The sequence below is a fragment of the Microtus oregoni genome, unplaced genomic scaffold (genome assembly GCF_018167655.1).
Source record: "Microtus oregoni isolate MIOR12 unplaced genomic scaffold, Mior012 000024F_ref0000369, whole genome shotgun sequence".
NCBI classification, from domain to species: Eukaryota; Metazoa; Chordata; class Mammalia; order Rodentia; family Cricetidae; genus Microtus; species Microtus oregoni.
In genome coordinates, this window is record NW_024543083.1 from 31,729,724 (window position 1) to 31,752,439 (window position 22,716).

Below are 22,716 nucleotides of genomic sequence, written 5' to 3' on the forward strand. Positions count from 1 at the left end.
GTGCACTCAATACATAATAAGAACTGTTAAGCCGATTCTAAGCAATTTCTATGTACTCTGAAACATTTAATTAGTTTTCTTTAAAATAAATAAGTCATTAGGAAACTGTAAATTAGTGACTTAATTAGCTGTGTTATGGCCTTTTGGTTCTTGCAGCTGAAATAAGCCCATGCCAAAACTGCCAAGTATTCTATTTATTACCCATGAGATAATCAGTCTTCAGGAAGTTACAGGAGTCATCAAGAATTTGAGGCTTAGAACTATTAAAGGCTTTAGTAAAAATGAGTGATTCTGTGATAAAGATAAATTTTTATAGAATGAATATTGTTCATTTCTGTATACTGTTATACTGTAGCTCTCTGGTACAATACTTTTCTAGCATGCTTGAGACCTTGGACTTTATCTTTAACATAATAAATAATAACAATGGTAATAAATTATAGTTATCTTTCTCATGCCAATTTTATGGCACATTGCATATACATCACAATTATTTTTAAGAAGTCCTTAGAAATCTTAGTACATAGTGTTTCTGCAGCTAAATATATTTAGTTTAAGGGTATCTTCAGCAATTATTCCTTCAGTTACTGATTCTGTCTGAGTTTCTCAGTCATCCTTATTTTTCTATTTTATGGTTGTTCAATTTTTGCAGTAATTTTTACTCTGTCATTTAGTTGTCATTTTATTTTTCCATGTTATCTTTTAAGCATTTTTTAATTCTGTCTTACAAATGATTGGTTCTCTTACTAGTTTTGCCTAATCTGTTGTTAAGACAACTGAACTCTTAGACTTAATTTACTTTAAAATTGTAGCATTTTAATTTGGTTGGTAAGTAAAAGTAGACCCCTTGATGAAATTTTATACCTTGTGTTTTAATTAATTAAATGTTCAATAGAAAATCTTTGAAAGCCTTATGGTAATGTTATTATCTGACTCTTTATTATGTTCTTATCCTGATTTTTATTATCAGTCCTTTCTCTTCATCATGCATATGCAGATAGATAGATAGATAGATAGATAGATAGATAGATAGATACAGATAGGTGATAGATATATGTAAATAGATGGTAGGTAGATAAATGATAAGTAGAAAGATAGACAGACAGACAGACATGCACACATGCACACGCGAGCACACACACAGACACACACACAGAAATTAGAGACCATGGATATTGGTTCATTCTTTCTCCCTACATTGTTAAAGTAAAAGTATTTAATAATGTACCAACAATGTAGGGAGAAAGAATGAACCAACATCCTAGGTCTCCAATTCCTCTGTGTATGTGACTGTGTGTGTGTCTGTCTGTCTGTCTATCTCTCATCTTTTTTTTTTATCTATCTACCTATCTACCTCCTGCCTTTTTATTATAAAAATTGGATAGGAATGTAATGGTCTGTCTTGTCTCTTTAAAAGGCAAGCCACACCCACTCACTCCCTGACCCCTGTCCACTGAGTCAGGTAGATATTTTGGTGTAGGAGGTCCTTCTGTATTTGTGTTGCTTTCATTGGTTATTAAAGAAACTGCCTTGGCCTAGTTGATAGAGTGGAACTCAGGTAGGCGGGTAAGACAGAAATGAATTCTGGGAGGAAGAAAGCAGTGTGGCAGACACCATGAATGTCCAGCCTGAGACGGACGTAGGTTAGAATCTTGCTGGTAAGCCACAGTCACGTGATGATATGCAGATTTAATAGAAATGCGTTAATCAAGATGTGAGAGTTAGCCAATAAGAGGCTAGAGCTAATGAACAAGGCAGTAATTTAATTAATACAATTTCTTTGTGGTTATTTTGGGTGTTAAGCTAGCCGGGCCACGAGATGCAGCCCAGGACCTCATACTACAGATTTTCCCTCCTGCTTGTAGCCTGAGTTTCTTCATTTTCCATCTCCCTCTAGAAGAGTCAGCTTCCTCTCTCTTTTTCTCTCTCTCTGTCTCTTTCTTTCTCTCTCTTTCCTCTTTTTCTTCTACCCCTTTTCTTCCATAAATTACTAAATAAATATCCAACCTTACTCTGCATGGCATACCTATCCATGTCTCTGTCTCTTGCTCACTGCTTGGCTCCCTACCTGAGACCAGCTGCCTTTGGAGACTTGCAAAGTGGTCTTGTGCCGTACCCATCTATCTGTCTCTCTTTATGGCCTGTTGCAGCCACTCAGAGAACTGTGCTGTCCCTCTCTGGGACTGGCTGCTCTCAGGACCCACTGCCTGCTGCCTCCACTCAGAGACCTGCAGTGATTGTGCCTCTGTAGCTGCCAGGAATCCTGCAACATTTTTAATTAATCCACTACAGATAGATAGATAGATAGATAGATAGATAGATAGATAAGAGATAGATAGATAGCCAGACACACAGATACATAACATACGGGGGGAGGGGGGAGATTGGAGACCTAGGGTGTTGCTTCATTCTTTCTCCCTACATTGTTGTTACATTGTTAAGTGCTTTTACTTACAATGGTAAGTTTCCAGTGTCTAGAATTGTTGTGTTCCAATCTAATCTCAGAAATAGATGATTCCAAGGAAACCTTAGATACTTCTAAAATTTCTGTATATTTGTTTATTTTATCAAAAGTTATAACTCTCAGAGAACTTTAGTTCTTATTATCTATACCTGTGATGACTAGGATGTAATTGTCACATTAAGCTCATAAAAAATACAAAACTTGTATTGTTATCAGTTGTTGCGCCTAAGATTTACTGATTTACATATGGAAATACAAACTTAGATGCCATTTTTATGTCTGTGAATTCCTTTACTTTTCGGTTGTACATTCCAGGGTAGACACATGCATATTAGAAATGTTAGGCAGAATAAACAGAGACACAAAAGAAATAAAGAGACAGGATAGAGTCAGGGTGATGACCCAATGAATACTGAATTGCTCGTGTGTGTTTATTTCTTATCATCTTTAAATACCCCAATCCAAAAGAGGGGGATAAAGCAAAAGACTTTTTTACATTATACAAGAACAAAGTGATCACCATCTTAATACCCAAAACACCAAGTAACCACACCCTAGGATAAGGCATCCAGTTAGTAGCCACACCTTAAATTAAGTCTCCCTTCAATCACCATAAAGGAGCAAGACTAGGACTGAACTCTCTGACCTTCAGTCAAGGTGGAACAATCCACTTCTGTGTGCTCCAACATTTTTCACTGTGTATTTTTGTTCCTCAAGAAAATGTTTCTGCTCTCCTTTTGCTGAGAAGAGAAATAACAGCATGGTCTCAACACTGAAAGAAATGATGCTATAAAGATGTGTAGCTGGTAAAAGAGAAAAGGCACAAGGTATTTTTTTTATGAACTAAGAACAAAAGACACACATTTTTACCCATTTTTACCCAGTACTTTGGAAAAGATAGTTTTCTTTTATTTAAAATACAGGCTGCTTGTTTTAGTGTGTGAATAGTCTAGAGAACATTGCAAACCATTTTGTATATGTGATCTTCTTTTTCTGTAATATACAGGTAATAATACCCATTACAAAATTTCTCTGCCTAAGAAACCTGGAGGCAGTTGTCATTCCTGTTGGCAGTATAAAACTCCCCATACATAATAAGATTGCAGAGAGAAATGAGATCATTAAAAACAATACTTATATTTTATTGACACATTGCCCAGAAGCAAGAACCAAAATCCCTGTAGTCCAACAATTTTTATTTATTTACAATCCTGCAGAGGTGTTAAAAAATGGTCCTGTTTATATTCTCCCACTTTGGACGTTAATGATTTTGCACTTTGATTGTTAATGACTAATATAAAAATAAAAATGAAATATTTACTAATAAGGCCTTCACTATTCAAAATGGTCCTGTTTGTATTCTTCCACTTTGGACCTTAATGATTTTATACTTTGATTGTTAATGACTAACATAAAAATAAAAATGAAATATTTACTAAAAATGTCTTCACTACAGTAAGGTATTATTTTCGGTTCAAAATTATCAAAATGTCACTTACTGTAAGATGGACAAGGTTCTCTTTAGTTCTTCCTACACTGGGACATAAAGAAATGGGTAGTATGCTGAGCTCTTCAATCTGGATCTTATCTTTCAAAGTGGGGTGTGATTTACTGTCATTCAGACAATGCCAAGCAGTAACAACTGAACTTTCCATTCAAAAAAAGTGAAAGCCTTTCAAGACTTGCTAATGGAGGCATGGAAGGGTCAGTGAACTATCTTCCTTTCGCTCTCCACGTTTCTGCTCAGAATCTAAACACTCATTTGTTCTTCACAGGTCAACTTTGGCAAATTGGCTCATAAAAATATATGCATTGAGGTGTGTATTCACACTTGTGAGGAATTTTCTTACATCTACAATACCTTTCCCCACTCTAAATTTCAGATTTCCTCTTATGAAATGAACATTCACTTAGCAGGGATAGATAATGTAGCTGAGAGTTGAATGAAAAGTCATTTAAAAGCATTTATATTGTGACAATGTTCACCAAAAATCCCTGGTTATATTGTTCAAAGTTCTTGATAATTTTGGTGTTCAGTTAAATTAATTAAGTGAATGGTTTCTTCTAACCTTCAAAAGGTTCCATTGGGGAAACCACTAACATCATTCTGCCAAACAGACATACTACCAGTCAGTCTTGTAAATTAATATCTCTATATCCATAGGTTAGTACAGCTCTCAGACCTTATCCAAAAAGTTTCTTTGTGCATTAGGTGATAGTTAAAACAGAAACACACAAATAATAAAAGAATATAGGATGCATCAGTGGAATACTCATTCACAAATGGAGCATTTATATCTATATCATTTATATCACAAAGTTCTGGGGCTATCTCAGAAGAGAAGATAGAAAGGTCATATGAGCTAGGGGGCACGGCAGACCAGAATGAAGAGGTGACTCAGACATAGCAGAATTAACTACATCCATAAAGTCACAGAAGCTATGGGTGCCTGCATAAGACACACACAAATTCAAGCCAGTCAATATTCTATCATGAAAGGAAAGGAACTCATGAACCCCCTAACTAACTGAGGAGTTTTAGATAGGAGACGGGTTTCTGGGGTAGGAGAGTCAGTTTTCTCTAAGGGTCCTTGCATACTGACTAGACTTAGATAATGGTTCCACACCCATATGTGTGTGGGCAGAACTGACTGGACTTGATAGAGTATTTACATAAAAAGAGGAAGATACAAAGTTGAGGTGGGACTCAAAGTCTTATGGCAAATATGAAAAGTGGTGGGGGTAGCTGGGGGTGAATATGAAAAAAATATATTATATTAAAATTATCAAAGAATTATATTGAAAGACTTTCTGAACTACTGTATCTTTGTACAATTAATTTGTACAATTAATATGTAAAGTAATTAAGTTCTTTTTGAAATAAAATCTTTGAAGGGAATGTGTTTGAGGCCACACTAATAGTAAGTGAGATTCTTGGTATATCATAAAAACGAGCAGCAGCCAAGAGTGGGAGGGAAGCTAATTAGTACAGATTTGTGAGAAGATTCATAAATAAAAGAGTTAAATTTGCTTCTTTTAAAAGTACTGATCATGATAATTTGCCCACAGTCATAGTAACTTGCTGTAAATATCTTAGCGTTGTAAACTGAGAGGTTTGAAAAAAAAAAAAACTGGCCTTGATGATAAAGTCTATTTTCAGAAGATCTATCTTAAATTAATCCTGCAAACTTTCTCATTGCCTATTTCTATCTTGAGGTTTAAAAACTAAATAAGTATATTTTAATTTAAATTCACAGATGATGTTGACATTTTAAAAAAAGAGAACACTTTGGATTAGTTATATAGAGCCATATGTATGTTTTATTATGAGATCTTTTAGAGGACTCTAACTCTCTGATAACTAATGTTAATATGGTACCAAGCTCACAGACTACTGTGTAAGCAGAAAAAAATTAAGAACATATAAGACCAAGAATTAGCGTTGAAACAGTCTCAACTGTATGCAAAGTCACTATTTTATTAGAGAAGGAAAAAGAGATATTTCATAGATAACAATTTACTTCTTTTTTCAGGAAAAAAAATCCTTTTCTCTCAAAATTAGGTTTGTCAAAATAAAACTAAGCACGTCTGTTCAATTGTGTGGCTCTACATTAGCCCATTTAGAACATGGTAATAAACTTTAGGTAAATGAGATCATATAAACAACAGAAACTTATTTCTCACAGTGCTGCAATCTGAAAAGTCCAAGATTAAGCTTCAAAAATATGGGTCTGGTGAAGGTCTGCTGGTTCAGATGTCACGGTCTTCTCTCTGTGACCTGATATTTGGAAGTGCTAAACCAACCTCTAGAACTTATCTTGCAATGCCTTTCCTGCCATGATTTAGTTAGCTGTCCAAAGTTTCATATTCTATAACCATCAGCTTGGAATGAGAATTCCAACAGAGAAATTGAACGAAGACACAAACACTCAAGTCATATTAACTGGAAATAAAATATAGGGTATATCCTTGCCTAGGAGTTTTGCATATTTTATAGTCATCAATCTTCAAAGCTTGCTTTGCAATTTTTGTTCTCCCTTCCCTTCTCTCCTCCCAGTAGCTCCCTCTACTCCCACCCCTCTATTGCTATCCAATTGATGCACTCCTCCTCTGTTTCTGTTCAGGAAAGGACAGGTCTCCTAAAGATATTAACAAAACATGGAAAGTTGTAATAAGACTAAGCATGTATTAAGTCTAGGTAAGACTAACCCAACATGAGTAAGGTCCTACAGGCCAGTAAAAGTGTCACAGACAACAACTGCTCTACTGTTAGGAGTCCCAAGAGAGGACTAAGTTACACAACTGGAACTATATACTCAGTGCTCAGGTCAGTCCAATGCAGGTTCCCTGCTTATAAATTCAGTCTCTGTGAACTCCTGTGAGCCCAGGTTAGTTGATTATATGGGTTTTCTTGTGGTGACATTGATCTCTTCAGGCCCATACAATTATTTCATCCCCTTCTTCTGCAGGATTCCCTAAGCTCTTCCTACAGTTTAGCTATGGGTCTGCATCCATTTCCTTCAACTCCTGGATGAAACCTCTCTGCTGACAACTGGGCTAGTCTCTAATCTATGAATATCATTACGCATCAATATATTGACAGACTTTTTTTTTTCCTTTAGGCAAGTTTGTTTCTATCTTCATGCTCTGGGTCATCTAGCTTGCGGGTTCTGGTAAACCAGGCAGTGTCAGGGGTGGACTTACTCTTCTGCAATGGGCTTTAGGCTAGACCAGCCATTGGTTGGCCACTTCCTCAATCTCTAGGCCAACCTCAACCCAGAACATCCCATTAGCGGAGCACAATGTAGGTCAAAGGTTGGATTGGTTTCCCACTCCCTCCACTTGAAGTCTTTCTTGGTCACAGGAGATGGCCAGTTCAGGCTATGTATCTGCATTCTGTATTAGAAGCAGTCATTAAAAGTCTCTCAATCAAAAATAGTTCAAGGCTAGACAGTTTAAACACAGAATTATTCCAGACTTTCAAAGAAGAGCTAATACGAATATTCCTCAAGTTATTTCACAAAATAAAAAGATAAGGAACATTGCCAAATTGTTTCTATGAGGTTACAGTTACCCTAATACCCAAACCACAAAAAGACCCATCAAAGAAAGAATTATAGGACAAGTTCACTCCCAAACCTTAATGCAAAAACACTTAATAAAATACTGGCAAACCGAATCCAAGAACACATTAAAAAAAAAAAATAGATCACCTACCATCAAGTAGGCTTTATCCCAGAGATGCAGATATGGTTCTCAACACATGAAAAAAAAGAGTACATTCAACAACATAAAGTGCAAATGACAGCACCAGAAACAACAGGAAGTGCTGTTTCTACAACAGGAAGACCCGAACATCCCAACACAGATGAAGCAGAAGAAAAATACCTTAAAATAACTTTATGAAGATGGTAGAGACCCTTAAATACAAAACAAAAAATTCCATTAAAGAAATGAATAAAAAGACAAAAGAATTGGAAGAAATTAATAAATCTCTTAAAGAAAATCTGTCAATGTAATTCACCATATAAACAAAGTGAAAGAAAAAAACACAATCAACTCATTAGATGCTGAAAAAAAAACTTTGACAAATTGAATGTCCCTTCATGTTAAAATGTCTTAAAGAGACTAGGAATCCAACGAACATCTCTAAACATAACAAAAAGCACTAGGCAGTGAGCCAATTCAAGTTAAATGGGGAGAAACTCAAAGCAAAACAAAACAAAAGACCTATATGACAAGAGGTCTCAGAGATATGTTGTGGGGATGGATGGTGAAAGTATGGTCATATGGACCTCTATCAACTCTCTTCTCTACAAATACTGGGAGAAAACTGGAAGCCAACATTTTCAAAACTCTGGCAATTAATCAGAGGCTTGCACCAACCTAGGAAGCAACTTAATTATTAAAAATATCTAACTCTATAAGAAGAGTGAAACTTGTGACATTATGGCTTTCTGGCTTCCTAGTCCACCTTCTTGAGCTCTGTGGGAACACTATAAAGTGAGAGCAGTCAATCACAAGGGGCAGAATGGAGTTTCAACCTTCAATGCCTTATTCTCAGAGAGCTGTTGTTATTTTTCACATTTGAAGGTTCTCTGGGAAAATGTATTGGCAGAGTTCCTTTTATTTACTGTAACTTGTAACTCACCCACTGAAAATGAAAATGCTTTTTTCCTGGAGACATTTATCAAAATTATTTATAGATATCTTTTTTAGTTTGACAAGTACCTGAGGCAATACATAACAGTGAGAACAAATAATGGACACATATTAATTCTTAAAAGGAAAATCAATGGATGCACATGTTCATAGGGACTTGGAAAACTTCTGTATCCTCCTAGACACCTATGGTCACACGTATGTGTGGGGTTGTGAGTATACCATGTGTTGTATACTAAATTGTGTTATTCCAAAATTCATATTGATGTAATAAACCCTAGTATCTCAAAACATAACTTTAATCACAAATGGAAGAATTAGGGTACATTAAGGTTATATTGAAAGTCACTTTAAAATGGCTGGTTATTTTTAAGAGAGAAAGAAGACAAACACACATAGGTCCTGTGAAGAGATTGAGAGAAGTTGCCATATTTAAGAAGAGGGGTTAGACCATTTAGAAAGCCAACACTTCTGGTTCCTTGATTTGGAAATTATTTTAGTTAACTGTTTATTGTTGTGATAAAACACCATGAACAGCAATAGGGTTCCCTGACCTGTGGGAAGTCAGGACAGGAACTCAAACAGGGTAGGATCCTGGAAGCAGGATCTGATGAGGTCATTGAAGGCAGCTGCTTCCTGGCTTACTCCCCATGACTTTCTCAGTATGCTTTCTTAAGATATCAAGACAAACCAAGACCACCAGCCCAGGAATGGCACCACCCACAATGGACTGAGCCCTCCTCTATCAATCATCAATAATGTGGGATTCCCCTCTCTATGCTGTGAACATCATTTGTTAATAAAGGAACTGCTTTGGGCCTATAGCAGAGCTATAAGGGAACAGAACTAGGTGGGGAAAACTAAACGGAATGCTGGGAGGAAGAAGATGGAGTCAAGAAGCAGCCATGGAGCCACCACAGGGACAGACATGCTGAAACTTTAGCCAATAGGCCACAGGCACATGATGATACACAGATTAATAGAAATGGGTTAAATTAATATGTAAATTAGCCAATAAAAATAAAGCTAATGGGTCAAGCAGTGTTTTAAATAAAAAAAAACAAACACCATGAACAAAACCAGCTTGGGGAGAAAGATTATTTCAACTTATAACTTATAGTCATCATCCAGAAAAGTCAGTCCAGGATCTCAAGGCAGGAATAGAGAGGCAGGGACATAGAGGCAGGAACATAAAGGCAGGAACATAGAGGCAGGGACATAGAAGCATTAACTGATGGAAAGACTATGAAAGAGTGTTGTTTACTGCCTTGTGTTCCATTGCTTGCTTATTAAACAAGAAAATACCCCCAGATTCACCAATAGGAAAGTCTTGAGACATGACTTTCTCATGATTCTCCCTTTCCAGATATGTCTAGCTTTATGTCAAGTTAACAAAAAAAGTATCCAGAAAAAAGGAACCAACACAGAGCTCAAGTCTTTAGAAAAATGGGAAAATTAATTGCAGGCATTGAAGTCCCCTGTCAGTCCCATTCTATGGCAGGCCTAGCAGCAAAGAATCTCAAACATACAAGTTCTTAAGAAAGGCCTAAGAAGGCCTCCTCCACTCTATCTGGCTCACAAACATAGCTCCCAGCAATAATACTTAGAGATTTAATCTAAGAACTTATAAACCCCACTTCCATTCCAAATAAGGAGATACTCTATGGTGTCAAATGCTGATTAATATAGGTTTTGTGGGTTTAGTCAAGCCAACTTTGCCTTACAAAATACAGTTAAAAAGTCTGGGGGTAGAGAGAAACTATTCCCAGCACTGTCACACTGTCTACTTTTCCTTACAAAATCATGCAATACATAAAGAAACAGAAAAAAAGCATAACTTAGACAAAGACAAAAACTAACAAATTGAAACTTGGGGAGGAATCATTCACAGGGATTTCTCAGTAAAACCTTTAAATTAGTTATTTAAAACACATTCTTTTTTAAAAAAAGGAAACTCTGTTCAAGAACAAAAATAAAAATATAACCAAACCAAAAATGTTAACAGAGAAATAGTAATTGTAAAAGAAAAGAACTAAGTAAGAGAAATTCTAGGATAGAAAAAGTAGAACAACTGAAGAACTTCGTTGAGAACTGGCATCCACTTTCTCTGGATGTCATGGCAAATGACGATAAAACACACCTAAGAGCCACCTCACCTTCCGAGAAACAGTTGTGACAGTACTGCTATAGACTCCAAAACAAGATGCTGTTTGGTCCTCATTATTGGTTTCCTTCCTTGGCTTGAGTTGCTTCCGGTGGCTTCTGGCTGTGGTCCATAAGCCTTGGCAATAGTACTTTACTTCAATACCTTCTGCGCTCTCACAGGACCTTGGTTTCTCTGCCTCAGATGAGGTCTATCTCACCTTCCCTTCTAGGAAGAAACTTATTGCACCCAGATATGACCTATCTTATCTCCTTGACCCATAGATGATATAAGGGATTTCAGCTCAGTCATCTAGTTTTTTAAAGTTTTTATCTCTTTTTTTAAAAAATAAATCTTTTTCTTTATTTTTTTCATTTAATGCAAAACAACATTATTGATTTATCCAGTTAAACTAGCTGGTAGGAGAATTTGGAAGTTTATATTATGTTATGATATTCTTATACCTAAATGGAGGGAATTTGTTAAAGGTAAGTGATATAGCCATGTGTAATTATGGAGAGTTACAACACTGTATTTCTACACTTATGTTCATATGCCTACAGGATGAGCAAATGTTGTATCCTGTAACATAAGAACAGTCAGAACCAGAGAGCAAAATTCTAGAAACATTGAAGAATTAGCAGCTTTCCTCTTTTTATTTATTATTTTGGCTGTTTTTTATATTAGGAAAAATTCTACATGGTCACAGAAACAGGCAGTGAGGTTGAGAAATGGTAATTAGAGTTAGGATCATAACACAATCTAGAGCGGATAGAAAAGGGAAGGAAAAGCTTCATTTGCAGAAAACAAAAAGCGAGGATGGTGGAATGAAACTCACTGAGTAGGAAAGAGACCAGTGACCACAGAACAAGGGGGAAACGCTGTACAGTTGACCATAGACAATGTTCGAGTGAGATGGTGTTTCCGTGGACACCATCCTCATTGTCCCTGCAATTACATTTTAGAGCTAAACAGAGAATCATCACTTACATCTACAGGTACACACTTGATGGCGGTGCCCCAAGGCTCTTCATTACTATGCACTGAAGTTCTCACAGGAGAAATATAAGACATTTAAGAATTTCATTGTGTGACCAAGTGATGACTAAAAATGGTTCAAAGTTCGGCAATATTCTGAACTGTCTGGCAGAGCTGAGAGACTATAATATCTATATATTATATATTATATGAGAGACTATAAGGCAAAATAATATCACCTTGAATACTTGATGTCCAAACACCATGTGTGTTCTAGGTCAATATAACTTTCTTGAAGTTTTGAGGATTAAGAAATCATTTATGCTCCATTAGCCAACCCAAGCTAGGTAAATGAGAAGGCAGCAGCTCAGTCGCACTATGGGTTTCTAGAAAAGAACAATTAAATGAAAAAGAAAAAGTTTGAACAAGACGTGGTGCCCGTGTCCATAGTCCCAGTACTCAGTATACTGAAGTAGGAGAATTCTAAATACTTTGTCACACAGGGTAGGATAATAAAGCCCTGTTTCAAAATGGATCTAAAAACACAAATACAGTCCTACCTTTACTCAACAAAGATTCTATCCATTTAACTTCTAAGTTCCCAGACCAAATTTCTGGTTGGTGTTTCTACATTGACAGACATATTCTAGAATTTTTTTTTCTACTTTTATTTACTCAGTGTGTTTTTCACATCATGCATCCTGATCCCATTCATTTTCCTGTCTATTCATATCCACCCTCTGACCCTGCAACCCCCACCCCCAGTGAAACAAATTTAAGAGAAAAAAAAAATAAAAAAAGGAAAAAAGTAAAAAATTTCATCATGGAAGCTGCCATGTGACACAGTGAGTCACACAGAAAACTCCTTTGTCCATATATCTTTACTTGCAAGTGTTTGAGTGTTCATTGTAAAGAGTCATTGGTCGACATAAATGGTTCATCCACTGACACAGTCTATCTGAGCTAATGGAGCTCACCAACTCCGGCTGGACTGGGAAGGAACAAGCATAGGACCAAACTAGTTCCTCTGAATATAGTGGACATTTGCATGGCTGGGGCAGATGGAGGGGCCACTGGCGGTGGCACCAGGATTCATTGATACTGCATGCACTAGCTTTTTGGGAACCTATTCTCTTTGGATGTATACTTTGCTCAGCCAAGATATAGTAGGGAGGGCCTTGGACCTTCCCCAAAGCAATGTGCTTTACCCTCTCTGGGGAATGGATGGGGTGGGGGGGGGTAGCAGGGTATGTGAAGGGAATGGGAGGAAGGGAGTGAGAACTTGGATTGGTATGTATGATAAAAAAACTATAGTTTTCTTTTAAAAAAATAAAATAAAAAGAATCATTGGTCTGATTCACTGACTCTAATTACTACAACACCTACGATGCTGGGCCCTCACTAGGACTTTTCTTGGATATCCTGCTGTTGTGGCCCTGTGTTGTGGAGATCCTGCAACTTTGGTTCTGTGTGTCAGGCCCCTTCACATGGTCCAGCATATCACACAGATGGGGTGGACGTTGCCATAGGCCAAGTCGCAACCCTGGCTTGAACCTAGGCAGCCACAGGGTTGGTCAGCTCACCAGTTCTCCCCTGCCCTCACCACTTGAGTGAGCTCTCCAGCATTACCCTGGCTAAGTCACCCTCGCAGCAATGAGGGAGCGGTGGGTCCAATTCTCCTGCTCACATGTCCTATGGGTGGGCTCTCCCCAACCTGCACCATCAAGCCAGCACTACTTGTGTTGTCCAAGTGAGGTGCATGGTCAGCTCTTCCGAGTGCTGTGCCAGGTGAGGGGCTGGAGCAATGCTACATTTCTGAGCCCAGGACCAGGTCCTCCATCTGTCTCATGAACTAATGATTGGGTGGGTGGGGCATCTGTCCTCTACCTGTGCCAATACATGTGAGAGGAGTAACGGGGACATCACTCCCTTGTTTGAAACTTTGGGGCTGTGTCACCTACACTCTGATAATGAGACCAGGGAGGATCAGGTCTGCTTTCCTGAGCGCTGCAACTGGTAAGGGAAAGAAGGGAGAAAAGGGGGGTTTCTTTCCTCCACCCACACCATCGCTGACAGACAAGTAGTGGGGACAGTTTTCCCATGCTTGCCACTTCAGGGCTGGCTCACCCACACATCTACCAACAGAGTTTGCACGATTGTGTTGCCCAGATGAGGTTAAGAGCCTGTTCTTCCAAATGTTACAGCTCTGGCAACTACCTCAATCACTGATGGGGGAAGATGTTAACAAAATATATATAACATAGAAACAGTATACAACTGTAAATAAGTTGAACAAATTGTTATTAATAGAGGAGGCATTTTAACTGAATGAAGAACAATATTATCTACATATTTTATAGTAGTTTAGTTACTGGTGAGCAAAATGTATAAAACCTAAAACCTAAAATGCTTGTCTCAATAGAAGCAATGAAAATGACACATCACAGCTGCACTTTCATATTTTTAGTACCTCAAGTACTAAGGATACCTTTAGCCAAAATGGCAGTCTGACATCACCTCTGCGTAAACAGATTCTGAAAGCTTAAAAATTTGGTATAGATTGTCTCTAGATTTAATACAACATGAAGCCACCACTAACAAATGAAAGAATATATGTGGCATTTTATTAATAAGCATTTATCATAAATTCATAAATATTTGTCTCATAATGCTTACTGTGTGGTATTTAAGTTTCCTTTGGTGTTCTTGCCAAAGATATTCTTACTTCACATTTGACTCTTCTCGGAAGCAGTGTCTGACTTCTGTTTGTAAAGTCTCTCATTTTCTTTTCATCTGCAGTTTGGTCGCCACAAAGGAAACGAACAGTGCAAGACCTCGCAGTGCTCCAATGTCCCCTTCAGATTTTCTGGACAAACTAATGGGGCGGACCTCAGGGTACGATGCAAGAATCAGGCCTAACTTCAAAGGTAGCTATTCTGTGTACTTCCTCGGGTGTGGTGTGCTTAAAGAAGTGAAGTTTTCAAATTGATTCTGCCAGAAACTCTAGCACTTATTTCCAATAGTCTTTGAAATACTGTATTAATAAGAGCTGTGCCTGCAAGAGAAAAGCCGTGTTCATGTTTAGAGAAAGCATTATGTGCCTGGTGTGGACAAACAGTACTGTTCTTTCCTTAATAGTTATTTATTATTTGGTTGATTTTGGTTTTTCTGAGACGAGGCCTTGCTGTGTATTCCATATAGCCAAAGCCACTGTCATGCTCATGGCTATTCTCCTGCCTCAGTGTCAATAATGTAGTATTATAGGTGTTTTCCACCATGCCTGGCTTCTAAATACCTATATGTCTTATATAAGCTTTTTGCTAGAGGAGTGTGTGTGTGTGTGTGTGTGTGTGTGTGTGTGTGTGTGTATGTATGTATTAATGCCTATCTGTTATCCCACTGTCTGGAGCAAAAGCTTAGCATCAGTAGTTCAGATTTTATTTCTATTTCTATAACCAAGAAGCAACCAGAAGAAATAATAAATTCCTTTTTAATTTTCAGGATGGGAATTAAATGAACATATTTTTTGAGCTCTGGTTTGCCTAGAAACCTTTGCTGTAAAATTTAGGCACTTGTTAGAACAGTCTATGCTTTAGAGAATATGGGTTATTTGATGCATAGTCATCCATCCTGATAGTTTGTTCGCTATTGGCATCTTATATTAAAATAGTTAATTTATCACAATTGATGGACTAGAGCCCTTACTTTGCCCTAGAGCTCTAGCTTTGTGTTGAACGGTTTTCACAGGCTATACAAATTTATAAATAGCATGTTATCTTTGTATCATTTATACATCATCATCATAAGTATAGTTTTATAAATAGCATGTTATCTTTGTATCATTTATACATCATCATCATAAGTATAGTTTTATAAACAGCATGTTATCTTTGTATCATTTATACATCATCATCATAAGTATAGTGTTATAAACAGCATGTTATCTTTGTATCATTTATACATCATCATCATAAGTATAGTTTTGCTGCACTAAAATTCCAAATGTTAAAAGTGCATAGAAAAAAATCAGATTTTTAAATATTATTGATTCATATCAAACCACCAAATTTCTTGTGAGTGGTAAAATGCCACTTAGCTCAGAACAATCAAATTGATTGCTGTGGGCATAGTTGCAGCTTTTGTATTTCTCCCCCAATTCTTTTTCCTTTCACTCTGTCATTTTTAATATTTTCTCTCTTGAAAATTAAATTGGAAAGGAAAGGCTTTCTGAGCTGGACCTGTGCTTGGTGTTCTTTGTTGAATTTTGTTGCATACAATGTCCTGTCTGAGGAATACCCCTTACAGACACAGGTGTTTGAGCACTTGCTCTCCAGCTTATGGGATGTGCTACAACTTCTAGCTGGTAATGTCTAGCTGGAGGCAGGGTTGCTGGAATTGAACAATTTAGCCTGACCTGAGCTCTCTGCTTTGTTGAAGATTTGTGAGGAAACTATGCCTTAAATTTCTGCTACCTGGACCAAGAGGGTCCAACCCAAGCTTTTCTTGCTGTCAAGGACTGTATACCCTGAAACTGTGAGCCACACAAAGCCTCCTTCCCTTACTCACATCGTTTCAGTACACTTCCATAGTAACATGGGATGTTCCTGATGTGCAAGGCTTTTGTCTGGAGGTACCGAAAAGTATCATGTTTGTCCCAATTGTCAACAAAGTTATTTACAATATTTCAAACTGCCTTAATGCCAACTAAGAACAATCTTGTTTCATAGGAAATGAGCAAGGAGAATGATTCTGAGGTCCTTTTACTCAGTCCTACTCCACTCAGTTTTCATTTGTATTGATATAATACTTTATCTCATCTGTCAGTTGTCTTTAAAATCTTTTACTTTTTATGCCATTAAACTAATTATGAACTTCCTCACATCTTCTTTGATACATTAATTAATTCTCACTTTTACTTGGCAATACAATTATCTCTAGACAATAAAAACTGTTTATATATGTCTACATGGTCAAAGTATATTATAGTTTTCTTCTACTTTTATTTTTTAAACTATGTTTTAATTGAAATAGAGTCACTTTTGGGTTACCTTTTATTTTTCCAACCCCTCACAGTTACCCCCACTCTAATCACTCCGAAGCCAAGATAGCCTCTTTTTTCATTACTGTGTTGCAGATAGATATGTGTAAACACACAAATATTTAAATTACTCTTGTTTCATGTAGATATGCACAAATCTATAAAAACATTCTGTGGAGTCTGTTACCGTTGATTGTGTATATATGTTCCAGGGCCTACCACTCTCCATTTGACAACCAAAAAGCGTGTTCTCTCCAGGGAGAATTGATTCTCCTCCCAACAGTTGTTCATTTCCTCTAGGTCTTTGCATAAAGGTGAGGCAGCAAGGCATTCCCCTTAACAGTATCATTTCCATTAACATTCTAGGAAAAACTGTTCCTTTAGATGATGTGTTGATCCTCTGGGTCTTAAAATATTTAAGATATTTTCATCCTTTCATCCTTTCTTCTATGATAGTCCCTGATTCCTAGATGGAGGAGCTGTGATACAGATATATTGATTGGGGTTGGCTCCTTGCAGTACATTGACTTACCTTTAAATTACTATTTATATAGTAATTATCTAACTTTTAAGTTGAAAACATTCTCAAATAATCAAAATAATAAATATAATAAAAACCCACCTTTTAAAATTAATCTACTTCACTGCAAGTTAGTGATCTGAAATCATGACACTCAATCCGTTACTAGAAGCAAGGCCATTAACTTTGATGACCACTATAACTAGCAACATAGCATGAAGATACCACTTCCATCTAACTTCCAATTTCCCAATTATACTTCATCAACTATTTAAATAATAATGATTCCTTAATAGTGCTATCCAGTTTACAATCACTGTCTGAAACATCTCTTCATTTTTTTTAATTAAAAGTATGTTTTTCATACATTATATTCTCGTTAGTTTCCACTCTCTCAAATGTTCCCATGTCCTCCCAATCTCCCCACCTGCTCAAATCCATACCCCATTCTTTCTCTCTAATTAGAAAACAAACAGACATTTAAAAATACCTTGGCATGAAAGTATTTTTTTTCAGTTACTTAGAAGAATATAACTTACCTCTCATTTGTCAAGTATTTCCTCAACTGTATTTTGTTTATAGTTTATTTTGGCTGAATATGTTTATTTTGTCTGTATTATTATAGGTTGAATATTACTAAACATAGGTCATATTGGTATTTATTATTACTGATAACTTTCACATTGTTACCCATTAAGATATATCTACATATAGGAGATATATCTAACCACATATACACAAACATTACATACATATATGTTTGCAGATATTTTTGTATTTACTTCCTTAGGTGATCACTGAAGACCTTGGTTTTACATTGATATTTACAGGTCTTTAAAGTTTATATCGATTTCTCAGTTTTTGACTCCCATTACCCTCCATACAATTATTTATTTGATCAAAGTGTAACGAATCTCTGGTGCTACTTTGTTTTGTTTGTTCCCCACGTTGGTTGCAGTCTGAAATTGTTCTTTTTGGATTCCCCTGAGACGAGTGTCCTTCAAATTCCATGTCTATGGGTTAGGAACAGAAAAGCACACACTCCCTGTTCTTTCCTGGATCTTATACCTCATCATATTTCTCATTGTATAATGCACATCCACTTGATCTCTACCTAACATGCCATGTCTTGTAGCCTTTCCCTACAGAAATGCTTCTCTCCTGCAAAACTCTAGGGACCGCCGGCATATAAACCTGTCTTACAACAGCCATCTGAAAAAAATTGGAACTGCATTTCTGTGAATAGAATAAATGAATTTCTATTTTTATTCCTAAAGTACAAATTATAAGTCTGTATTTATAGTCATCAAGAATATTTTGCTCATTTAAGAAAAAGGAGAGTTCTCCCAAGCGACATGCATATTCATTTAGCTAAAATAAAAACAAATCTCTAGGTTGGGTTATTTTTCATCTTCAATTATATTGTCTTTAAGAAGGGTAAAGCTGTGGTACAGAATTCTGTTACAAATTCCTTAGAGTCATTCTTATGAAAATTTGAGTTGTTTGACTGTTTGCTCTACATTGGACTAATGAACGCTTTCTCCACTGTGATTAAAAATAACATCTCCACCAAGTGTCTGAATTGCACTTTGATATTCTGCTTTTCCTTCATCTCTAAGTTTAAAAGCCATGTTCTATGTCTTTAAGGGACATTTAAAAGAGAGATTGCCGCTGAAAACATCTGCAACTACTGTCATTTGCTTTTCAGGCCAAGGATGTGGACTGTAATGAACAATTTAGAAGCACAGTTGGCCATATGGATGCTGTAGCAGTTATTTGCTCTGTTGCTAAACATAGGGGTGTATTGGATGGATATAACAGCTTTCGCATTGGCACAGAGAAGTAACAGATTGGCCAAGGGCTGTTAAACAGGTGCCGCCAGTGATAGCAAGTAGATTTACCATCTTCTCAGAGTTTCATACTCCATAAAAGTTTTCAAAAGATACTTAAGATAAAAAGGAAACTCCAAAATTGCTGGCTCCTCTGACCTATTCCCGTCTTATGGGTAGAACATAGTTTCTTCAAAGCCTGACAGTGCTGTATTCATCTCCTTTGATTCTCCATGCCCACTGTCCTCAGCTGGGTCCATTTCGTATTACTCTCATACCATTAAAAAATCTCCTATATCCTATCCTCCAAAGCTTTCATTACTCAGTAAAATTAGGGATTCCTCAACAGTGCAAGGATACCTCCTCGTTCTAGTTATTTTGGTTTGCTTTGATGAAATATCAAGAATTAAAACAATGTGGCAATGAGAGAGGTCACGGCATAGAGGCAACAGTCCAAAACAAAGGGAAGCCAAGGCAGGAACTTGGAGACAGAAACCAGAACAGAGAGCATGCAGGAATGATGCTTACTTACTGGCTTGTTCAGCTTGCTTTTTTATGTAACATAGGACACCTGTCCAGGGTTGGCATCATCTACAATTGATCTTCCCATATCAATCATTAATTAAAAAAAAAAAATGTGCCAAAGACTTACCGATGTAGGAGCCAGCCATGATAAGCTAAATATGAACAGATCATCCAAAGGAAGTTCTTTACTTCTAACCATTATCACCTGCCAGAGTAAGACTCAACCATTGTTAAGTTTAATGGAGGCCTGAGTTTCAGTAGTTTACCCTGAAGCAATACCTTGTTGCAGGAAGGACTATAAACTAAGATTACCTGGGCACTACCCAAGAATAGAAAGAACATCCAAAGGAAATGTCTAACATTCCAACCGCTGTAGATAGAATCACCTGCCAGCACATACTTACCAGGACACCCCTAGACAAAAGTCAGCCAATCAGATGTCCTAAACCTCAGAAACCTCTCATCCCCCACCTTTACTACTATAAAAACCCAACTCTAACTGAGCTTGGGACTCTCCATTTATTCCACTCCGTTGGATATGCGGAGAGACCAAGCTTGCAAAGTTGCATAAAATAAAGGTTCTTTGCTTTTACTCATCTCCTTGTTGGCTTTTGGGGGGCTTTGCAGATTTGGGCATAAAAATCATAGACCCATCTGATAGAGGCAATTCTTCAGTTGAGATTTCCCCTTCCAGGGTGTCTCTACCTTGTGTCAAGATGATATTTTTTTCCTTTTTTCTTTTCTTTTATTTTTTTTTTAAAGATTCACCACACTGCTGCTTTTATTATGCTCTACGCCAACTCTTCCATCAAGGGAAGAGAAGCAACCACCTCACTTGGTCTCAATTTTATTCATAAGATGAAAGAGTGCAATGGATGGATTCAAGCTTCTATAATTCATGCTCATTAATGTTACCAGGTTCCTAAAGGCACCTTTGGAAATGAAAATGACAAAATTTGATCAACACACTCTTACAGTTACATTATCAAGCATCTGTAAAGGCCCCAAGAGGATCATGAAGTATATATCAAAAACTTTGACCTAACAAGAGTCCTGGATCTAAAACATTGACCTTTATAACCAAATTGATGTTTACTTTAACATTTCAATATGATATAAATATGTTAATGTTATTTAAATATGCACATGTCTTTTGAATGAGTATGTGTTGTACTTTTTAAAAACGTATTTAGAATTTGATGCTGAATTCATTGTCCTTTCTTGCATAGGGAAGAATGCATAAACTCTTAAATAATTGATTGAATATCAAATAGAATTTGTGTGGATTACACACAGGCAAAATATATATCTGACAAGACAAAGTATAAAGTTTAGAGCCGAGACCACCGGAAGTTCCTTTATTTTCACATTAAATTTGAAAAAGACTATTTACTTTGTTAATGGCCTTCTGCATCTTGTTGGTGACATCACAGAGTGGCACGGGCTGCCATTTGTGGAGCTTAACTGGCTAACTTTCTTTTTGTCCTTGCTCTTTTGTAGAAGCATGTTAGTTTGCTCAGGACATTCTTTGACCTTTATATTCAAATCTCTGTTCAACAGAGAGTGGCATTACCATATTTTAGGGAAAAAAAATCAATGATTTCAGTGGTTTCTCCTCATAATATGATATTTACTCTTTAAACCTTTGTGGGATAATGAAGATGTGCCCTGAGACATTTGTTCATTAAAAAAAATACTTTAGAGTTGAAATTTTTTAATTATTTTGTCCTAATTTTATTTCCTCTGCTACTATTCATACTTTTTTAAATTAAAATCACACGTAAAAGATGCTAAGAAAATTAATTAGAGAAACAATTAAATTACCATTTACTCTATGCCTAGTGCAAATCAAAGTCTTACAGCAAAGGCCCTTCTTGATAAAAACAAGGATAGCAAGTCACCTCCTTTTGTTTTTTTTATCTCAATTTCAACAAATGAATGGGGCCCTGAGTCCTTTTACAGCTCCCCAGGCTGTGGTCCCCAGAGTACTGGTATCTGCATCTTATTTTGCATCTCCATCTGCATTTTATTTTAAAGTGAATGAAATCAACACTAGTGAATTCGTGTTTTTCTGTTTAAGGGAAAATCAAGAAGGTATGACATAATTAGTCTGAAAGTGAAGACTGACCCTGAGACCTGTATTCCTGCTGTAATTAGCCAGAGAAAATAGCAGTGTTTATTCTTAGGTGGAATCACACCTTAGGAGCCTGGAAATGCCAAATACTCCTTCCAAATTTTAAGGATACCATCCACCTGTGTGTATGTTCAGAGGCCCTCACTTTAGACTTACATAGAGTGAAGGAAAAATTTACCTCTAACACTTAACTGTGATGTCACACTTTCCTTTTGATGAAATATAAAGAAATGGTGGAGTAAATTCCCTATTCTCTTCCTTTATTTAAAAGTTTTTTATTTTCATTTACGTACCAAACAGTTTACCCTCTGTCCCCTCCTCCCTCCCCCCAACACTGTTTTCCTCCCACCCTTTACCCTCATCCACTCCTCAGAAAGGGTAAGGCCTCCTCCAATGAGGAGTCAACAAAGTCAAGTATATCAAATTGAGGCAGGACCAACCCCCTCCCTTCTGTATCATAGCTGAGCAAGGTGTTCCTCCCTAGGGAATGATCTCCAAAAGCCAGTTCATGAACTAAGGATAAATCCTGGTTCCACTGCTAGTGGCCCCACAAACTGGACAAGCCACAGAAATGACCCACAGTCAGAGGGCCTAGTTGGATCCTATGCAGGTACCTCAGCTGTCAGTCCAGCCAGAGAGCTCCCACTTGCTCTGGTCAGCTGTCTCTGTGGGTTTCCTAACCACAGGTTCTATGGGTATTTACCTCAATTTATCTCAATAAGATATTTTTTGCTCATTTGTTTGATTTTTCTATTTTCAATTTTATGTTTGAGATTATAATATTATTAAAGTATTTCTCGTTTTACTTTCCTCCTCTGAACCCTTCCTACCTTACACCATTCATGCTCTTCAAATTTATGTTTTTATTGAGTAATTGAATTGCATACATATATGTATATAAACATAAATATACATATATTCCT

At 36.9% G+C, this 22,716-nt stretch overlaps 1 protein-coding gene across 1 annotated transcript in view; it reads left to right on the forward strand.

Moving 5' to 3' along the window:
• Glra3 (glycine receptor alpha 3) overlaps positions 1-22,716 on the forward strand; it is a 138,336-nt gene that overhangs the window by 24,430 nt on the left and 91,190 nt on the right. Inside the window, exon 2 of the mRNA XM_041673841.1 lies at positions 14,547-14,674. Coding sequence (XP_041529775.1) covers positions 14,547-14,674 — 128 coding nt within the window. The remainder of the gene's footprint in view (positions 1-14,546; positions 14,675-22,716) is intronic.